The sequence below is a fragment of the Asterias amurensis genome, chromosome 18 (genome assembly GCF_032118995.1).
Source record: "Asterias amurensis chromosome 18, ASM3211899v1".
Classification (NCBI taxonomy): Eukaryota; Metazoa; Echinodermata; class Asteroidea; order Forcipulatida; family Asteriidae; genus Asterias; species Asterias amurensis.
Window position 1 is genome coordinate 5,747,685 of NC_092665.1, and position 9,140 is coordinate 5,756,824.

The following is a 9,140-nucleotide window of genomic DNA, read 5'->3' on the forward strand; positions in this document are numbered from 1 at the left end:
TCAGCATAATTGTATGAGGAGTTGTAATAAGATTTGTTTAAAAAAAAATCACATCGAAAAACTAATAGTTACGAAAGCCCTCCAGAAAAAAAAAGATGTTTAAATCTGTGACAACGGCTTGATTCGTCATAATGGGTTCACCAACGCCTCCCCTCCCATCCCTACCCCCACCCCTCCCCGCGTAACGATTGAATGTGCATAGATAATAATGAGAGAAAAAACACCCTTGTCACACGAAGTTGTGTGCTTTCAGATGCTTGATTTCGACACTTCAAAATCTAATTCTGAGGTCTCGAAATCAAATTCGTGGAAAATTACTTCTTTCTCGAAAACTACGTCTCTTCAGAGGGAGTCGTTTCTCACAGTCTTTCATACTGTCAACAGCTCCCCATTACTTGTTACCAAGTAAGGTTTTATGCTAATTTGAGTAATTAACCAATAGTGTACACTGCATTTAAGCACATTTTGACAATTTTGAGATTTCCAAAATATGAACGAGTCCTTTATGTCAAAGAAGTTGCCCAAGATGGGGACAGAATCTCCGGGGACAGATTTCCATGAGACACCGGCCCAAGGCGGAATCCTGCCATACGTGTTTTTTAAAACAATCAAAATTACTTCAATCTCATCCAAAAGTTAATTTGATTGTTTTTGATTTTTGTGGTTTGTATTGATTGTTTCTGCTCCATTGAATATTCTTGTTTCCCAAAAACATTTGTGCGTTTCGGTGGTAGTAGACTCTGAGAAAACAAAGAATACAATTGAAACTCAGTTTAAAAATACCCTTTAAGGGCAAAGGCAGGACACATTAATAGGTAACTTTCAACCACTAGTGAGTCTTTTCACTTGGTGTATCTCAACATATTCTTAAATTAACAAACCCGTGAACAATAATTTGAGCTCAATTAGTCGTCGAAATTGCGAGAGAATAATGGGAAAATCACCCCCGTCGCACAAGTTGTGTGCTTTCAGATGCCTTCAGTTTGAGACCTTTAACAACTCGAGAAAATACTTCTTTCTCAAAAACTAGGTTTCTTCAGAGAGAGCCGTTTCTAACAATGTTTTATACTATTAACATCTCTCCATTGCTCATTACCAAGTAAGTCTTTATGCTAGCAATTCTGTTGAGTAATTACCTATGGTGTCCAGTGCTTTTAATGTTGCTCTGTTGGTGGCGCACTCTACTATAAATACATTGTCATTGCATTTCGATTTCGGAAAAAAACACACTGAGTTAGTGTTAGTAAACATATACTTCAAAAGAGTGGAAGAACGAAAGAGATCCATCTGAACAGTATATATATATTGCGTGCGCAGTTCTTTCTTTGATAATAAACTTGCACTTTAACTCACAATCATCAGAGAAATACATCAATTGAGCGGAAATAGAAGGAAACTGGCCAGGAACTTCAGGAAGCAATCACACAGTGCAACCCAGTAGGGCGGATATACATGTAAAAATACCATACCATTGAAGCATGTACAAATTGAGCTCCATTGGTAACATACAGCCTCATCCAAACCAATGATAGAGTAAGTCACTGCTTTCAATCAGTGACTTTACCACATACACAATGTAGTGTAGAGTTTTACACCATTGGTATCCATTCAACATACAGTCTCATTCGAACCAATGATAGAGTAAGTTACTGCCATAAATCAGTGACTTTAACACGGTGTTCACCCACAATTGCAACATACAGCCTCGTCCAAACCAATGGTAGAGTAAGTCACTGCTTTCAATCAGTGACTTTACTACAATCACAATGTAGTGTAGAGTTTTTCACCATTGGCATCCACTCAACATACAGTATCATTCAAACCAATGATAGAGTAAGTCACTGCCATAAATCAGTGACTTTAACACGGTATTGACCCACAATTGTAACATACAGCCTCGTCCAAACCAATGGTAGAGTAAGTCACTGCATTCAATCAGTGACTTTAACACGTATCTTTGATTGGCTACTCATCGATTGTCAATCAAACCCCGAAGTAGACTGATGAGCACTTCAATGAAAATACAGCAGTATTTAAACGCGCTCCCAGCAGCAGGGTTCATAACAACTTCGTATCTTATCGGAAGAGAGGAACTGAGAAAGCTTGTACTACAAGAACACATCGTCATCAAGGTAAGTTTTTCTCGTTATACTGTCAGACCCGGACTTTGGCTTTTAGATGCATGCGGTGCGATGAGGGTACCTCAATGGAACGCGGTTGCAGGTTTTGACCAAAAGGACCACCACTCGATACAGCTGATATTCTTATATGCAGTGGTTAGGTCTCTTCTCTCCTCAAGCTCTGCCATCTTAGTGAACTGTGGTGATACTGTGATTGTACACAGACATATGAACCCAGTTGCATCTCCCTTTGAAACCTTGCCGTAAAGCATTGCCTCAAAGGGGTTTTCCCCTCACTACTTGCAGGTGGTTTTGGACGAGGCATTTTTTTTTTACACTTATCAGTGCAATGTCTTGTTCAAAATTTGACTTCAAGTTCTTTTCCACTGGATTGACATAAACCGCGCTTGACGTTCTGCTCGTTAAAAACATATTGTAGAACGGTAAACAATATATGAGATTGCATCGTTCGACGTGACCATTGCATTATTTTTAAGAAGTGTTACCTTAATAAAGATACTGATAGTCTTTAGGGAATCCGAGGGGGCAAAGGTCAACCGAGGCAAGGGGAAGCTGTCGCTTGCGGCAAAGGTTCACAAATTCTTTAATCGCCACGATTCATGCGACAGTTGTTCTGTATTACCATAGTGATAGGTTACTCTTGTTTTGAGGCATTCTGTAGTCATATTGCAAGAATGTTACAACACTATAGGCAACATTTACACTCAGTTAAAACATTTAAAAATATGTCAAAAATGTAAACTAAAATGATGATACGTTTTTAGCAGGACTGTTGTTGTGCGTTCACACGAGTCATTTACATTTTAGGAAATGTGCTAAGTCTTTGTAACCATTTCGTTTTAAACGGTTTTGTAGTTGTGATTGAGTCGGTCGGCTAATACATCGCCTGCAGTTTGTTAGAAGCACCGTTATTGTCATGATTTAAGGGCAATTACATTAAATGCTCCATGCTTTCTGTGAGATTTCGGAGCTGCTTTTTGCATTAGTTCTTTACCTTGTTCAAAACTTAGAATTTGCCATACTTTGTTTTCGAAACCATTGTATTTTCGCTGGGTTTCGCATTCGTTTTCAATTGCGTGAAACGGCATTTCAAAAACATTAACATTTTTTTTTACTTTACGGGAGTTGTAAAATTGCTCACAAATGCCAATAATTTATTGCCTGCATAGCTGCGCTGAAACCACAACTTTTTAAAACGAGTTCAGCTCAAAATTAAAGTCTTGTCAACGAATTATTCATAAGTATTATCTCGACCACCGTATTCCAGTTTGTTTGGGTCTAAACAATCATCGGCCTTGTGCTAACTGGCTCACACTATGACGAATATAATAGGGGTACGGCAAGCAACATTGAGCTGCGAATTGCAGTTTTTGAACTTGCCGCCAATCATCGTGTGTTGCCGTCACTTATTTCTGACGAACCCGCTAGCGACCGCAGACGGCCGAAATTATCAGTCGCGACCGTCAGCAAATTTGTGACGGCAAAGAAATTCATTGTGATTGAGTTCAGATTTCGTTGGAGAACGCAACCCTCATTTCCTTGACGAAGACGATCGCATTTATCAGTCGCATGACGTTTCCATGCCGCGAAATTCCGCGTCTAGTCGTTTTGAGTTTGTCACAATTTCGATCGTAGTCTGTCTGATGAGAGGATGGCCAGACTATTGAACTTAGTGATCACGCCAAACTCGACTATTTATACGACCCACACACAGAGGTTTGATTTCGGCAAATGAGTCGGCTGGCTTACATAGTAGCGACAGACGCGACTATTTTTGTGCAGCCGTCTGCGGTCGCTAGCAAATTCGTCAGCGACAACTGACGGCAACACACGATGAATGGCGGCAAACTGAAAATTACGATTCGCACCTTTTTAGCTTGCGTACCCCCTATTCGTTTTCCAGTTCAACTTTATTCTAAAATTGTTAGGTGTTCGGGCAAACAGCCCGGAACACCTCTTATTTTTGTTCGTTTTTTTTTTTTTCTTTTTAGGTGCTCGGGCCAACAGCCCGAAACACCTCTTATTTTTGTTCGTTTTTTTTTTTTTCTTTATACTTCTTATTCTTCTTCTTCTTCTTAAGCGTCCCTTGTCCGCTAACAAAGGCGCCTTTTCAAAACTCGTATGAACTTGAAACTTCACACATAGTTAGCGATTTATTAGGAGAAGAAACCGTGTGAGTTACGTCATGATGACGTCATCAATTCTTGAGTTATGAATTTTCCAAAGTTTATTAATTCAAAAAATCATAACTTTTGATCTACATGAGGGATTCTTACAATCGAAACATCATCTAAAACGTCATTGAAAACTCCGTAAACGCCCCACAGACATGACCCCATTTTGATGTTGCCTTCCGGCTCAAAAGAGAGGTTGAAAATTTCAAAATTCACGTCTAAAGAACAACGTAAATCCCCATTGGTATGTGCATAAACATTGCACGTAGGCATACACACAACGTGTAGTGTATTAGCGGTGCAGCAGAGCACGCTCCAGTGATCATCCATTCTGCTTATTAGCGGCGATTTTCCGCTAAAAAAACCACACTTTCCAAGCACATATAAAGTTGAAACTTCACACAAAGTTAGATATGTATAAGGAGAAGAAACCGTTTGAGTTATGTCACGATGACGTCATCAATTCTTGAGTTATGAATTTTCAAAGTTTATTATTTCAAAAAATCATAACTTTTGATCTACATGATGGGTTGTTACAATCGACACATCATCGGAAAGTTCGTTAAAAACTCCGTAAATGCCTCGCAGACGTGATCCCATTTTGAGCTCGTCTTCTGGTTCAAAATCGAGTTTGAAAGTTCACAATTTCTTGTATAAAGAACTACGAAATTTCCCCATTGGTTGTGCGTAACACTTGTGGCGTACACGTGTAGTGTATTAGGCATAATTTATTTGGTGGCATGCTGCCAAGTTTGTTGTACTCTGTGCCATAGCGTGATATGCATAGAGCTATATAGCTATGCAGAACGCTGCGAAAACGATTTCATTTCAATCTTCAGCGTCAAATTGTTCAAATGTTACCCTTCTGATGGCTTAGTGGTCAATGTGATATTGAAGACGAAGTTTCGCTGAGATGGCCACCTACTTCAGTGATTCATGGGACTTTTAATTATGTGAGAAAACAACAGTAAAAAATGACGAACATTGGTCATGTTTTGGTTAAACACCGAGAAAAATAGAGCCGTTACATCGATCGACCACTCCCCCCGGGTGAAGGGCGTTTTGGGCCCACGGAATTCACGTCAGTATTACGATATCTATTACTTCTTGAACTTAGCATAATCATCAATTGTTTTGATTATTTGTTAAAACAACTATCCAAGTTATTTTGAGTTAAATATTTTGAAGAAAAAAAATCTCTGAAATAACATAAGCCCTTTCAAACTTTCTCTAGTAGGAAAGGACGTTACGTAAACTAATCTATTTCTACCTCCATGCACAGACATGGATGTTACAATACAAAACATTCAAAGAAAACAGAATGGTTAAAGCATAAGGCCCATGCAATTCGGAGTGGTCTTGCTAAAATAAACTGCCGGATTAAACAAAACTTTAGTACAAACAAATCAATAAAACAATCCAGATTTTCATCTTCTTCTTCTCTTCGTCCCTTGTCCTCGAACAAAAGCACACTTCCCAAACTCGTATGAACTTGAAACTTCGCACATAGTTAGATATGCATTAGGAGTGGAATAATGTGTTAGTTAGGTCATGATGACGTCATCCATTATTGAGTAATAAAAATTCAAATTGTTATTTCAAAAAATCATTATTTTTGATCCACGTTTTTTTTTTACTTCTTTTTTAAAGTATTATCAATAGAGCGCGAAAAAGCTTCATGAAGAATAGTCTTCGTTCAAGACGGTTAAAACATACATGCCCGTTACAGTCTTTTCTTCAGTCGTCAGTCAATATTTCCTAAGTTCATATTTCCTAAACTACATAAGCTATTTTGACAATCTGTAAATCATATGAAAGGGCTTTACGTACTTGACGGAAATGGATATGTTGGTGAACTTTCGTTGACCTTTTGGCCTGTTTAAACGGGAAGTGACTGTGAAATGATTTGGAAGGGCGTGGTTTATTGTCTTTTAGGTCGAAATAAACATCCTTTGATACTTTACCATCACACCATACAAGTCTGGCAAAGGTCTGGTTTAAAACAAATATTACCGATGACGTCACCAAACGTACACTTTTACTAGATGACGTAATCACGTGGTTTTGACAGTTTTTGTAATTTGAATCATTTATTACAAATCTTGAGAACAAAGCAAGGTGTAATATTTCTTTTTTAATCCAGGCTTTTACTCCCGGAAACCGAACACCTTGAGTTTGTTCACAAACTCTCAATCTCTAGTTGTTTTTTTTAACATTTGTAAAACAATATTTGAAACATTGCTGAAACATTGCTGAAACATTGTATGAGCAAAACTTACGGAAACTCAAGAGTGCTGTTTTAGCTGCAGCCGCACATTTTTTTTTAAAGTCAGTTCTATTGTCTGAGTGGCTCCAAGTGACACCACATGATCGTCGCGTAACGTTTTGTGTATCATTATGTATGGGTCGGAACTGTGATGTCTAAAATTAACCTTTCAATACTACCAACTTGTTATTCGTTTGTAAAGTCAACCTCCATAATTTTTTTTTTTATTTCAGGCAGCAAAACCTAGCAAATAAAATGGTTTGTATTGCCAAATGTTGTGTAAAATGGCGAGCGCATTTTAAACTATTCTTTTTAAAGTTTATCTTTAAGTAGAATAAGTATTAATCAACCAATTTCCAGGTCCTGAGATGGACTGTTTCAAAACGGCCCATTTCGCTGCTCAAACTACAACATACCTGTCATCATTCGCACACATAGAGGAGCAATCCGATTATTGAAGTGATGAACTCTGAGAACCAATTATGAAGCACCTTATCAGGGTTTGCAAGGTGCTACGGCACATACAGCAGCCACAGCCAATAACACCGGGGCGAACCCCTTCTCTGTTAGATAAGTGCACTGTGATCGTTTACATGCGTTACACAACATATGAGACCAACGGTTTTTCGTTCTATCCGAAGAACGAAGCAAAAATACCACAACAAATTGGACAACGACTCAAAGCTAAACTTCTTAATAGTCTAATATATTGGAAAAGGTGATTTCAAAATACAACTAACAACCACTTCAATAACCGATTTAGTTCAACAAACTTACAATGATTCAGTTAATCAATTAATGTACAGTTTGATTCAATATGATACCTTACGGGCGAATTCATAATAAAAAGGGAGGATCAACTGACAAATGATAAACCCTACCAGCTAAGAAAACAAAATTGCTATAAATGTTGTAATTGGTTGTTTTCCGTCTATGTTTCAACTTACAGATGAAGATTACTATAGCAGTGGCCATTGTTTTCGTTTTTATGCAAGTTCAGTTTTTGGTGGCTACAGCAGCAGTTTCACCTGATCCGGGACTGACGTGTAACTCCTGCTGCCAGGGCCCAGCCGGTATTCCAGGAATCCCTGGATCTAATGGGAACCATGGTCAAGGCATTGTAGGTCAGAGAGGTGATGCTGGCTCTCCTGGTGAGGTAGGTCAACCCGGGGTTAAAGGAGACAAGGGGTCAGATGGACTGGTTGGTGGGCCAGGCGCTAAAGGGGAACATGGACTGAAGGGAGAGCAAGGAGTCGGTCTACCAGGGAAACAAGGACCTCAAGGTCTGCCTGGGATGAATGGTTTGAAGGGGGAGAGAGGTGAACCTGGACAAGCTGGACAGACTGGTGAAACAGGTGAATGTAGTATGCGACGGTCCGCTTTCACTGCAGTGAGGAATACCAGCTTCAACCCTCCATCCAACTATGATCCTCTGCCCTTTGAAGAGTTATTGTTTTCAGAGGAAGGGACTGATTTCAAGTTGAATAACGGCACGTTTACGTGTAACGTGCCTGGGGTATACGTATTGATGTTCTCAGTCCGGAAATCAAATAGTGGGCCTTACCTATATGTCCAGCTGAGGAAGAACGGTAACATCATTGTAATAGGGGGTGTACACGCTGCAGGTCATCAGCAAGTGAGCAACAGTGCATTGATTCCCCTGCACTATGGAGATCAAGTTCACTTAGCTGTACGCGGTCATGTATATAGTAACTCTCATCATTACACGTCTTTTACTGGATTCCTGTTGTACGAAATCTAAATCAAACATAAAAACACACGAAACGTTTTAATGTTTTAGACAACGCTTTATAAAAAGGGCGATTATATAGTGTTCCAAAATATAATAATCACTAGTTAATTGTGTTAAGATGGGGCAGTTTGTTTAGATGATGTTTTAATGCATGTAGGACAATTAATTTGATAAAATACGTTATGTTTTAAAACGTGATTTTGCAAACGTGTTTATTGTGACGAAAACATTTTTTTCACGTGTAATAACAGTGCTCTAAATATCAGTTTACCATTCTTTTCTTGTTTTTATAGTTATAACACTTTTGGGAAAATTGGTTATGTTCAATGTCAATTTCCAAGGGTGCTTTAATAAGTACTTGATGACTACTTTTAATCATTTCTTTTCCCGAAAAAAAGTTAAACATTGAAATTACTAAAAATAAAACACAAAAAACTGGATAGTTTAGTAAGTAGTAAAGAAAAGCAAAGCAATTCACCTTCCTTGATACAGACCGAGACAGCAAAAAACATAATTCATGATGGCCACCTGTTTCGCCGGTCATTTTGTATTTCCAAATATTAAATTGGTGACTACAGCTGCACCCTGTTGAAGCAACAACATAATAAAAACCGGTAACAGTTGTCTTCTATTGATACATTTGTTAATACTTATGAATTTAAACTAATGATAACTTGTGATCAAAAGGATACAGCGTTGTCAAGTTACCGGAAGATATTTGTATTGTGCCGTATTTCCCCGAACACGTCTCGATATAGTGAAGTATATAACTCGTCCTCGTAGTGTTGCGTTTGTTTGTTTTTACA

At 38.5% G+C, this 9,140-nt stretch overlaps 1 protein-coding gene across 1 annotated transcript; it reads left to right on the forward strand.

Moving 5' to 3' along the window:
• The first annotated feature begins 2,095 nt into the window (after positions 1 to 2,095).
• LOC139950298 (uncharacterized) lies at positions 2,096 to 9,140 on the forward strand. Its single transcript, XM_071948917.1, has 2 exons — positions 2,096 to 2,132; positions 7,531 to 9,140. The coding sequence occupies exon 2, from the start codon at positions 7,531 to 7,533 to the stop codon at positions 8,341 to 8,343; it is 813 nt and encodes a 270-aa protein (XP_071805018.1). The 5' UTR covers positions 2,096 to 2,132; the 3' UTR covers positions 8,344 to 9,140.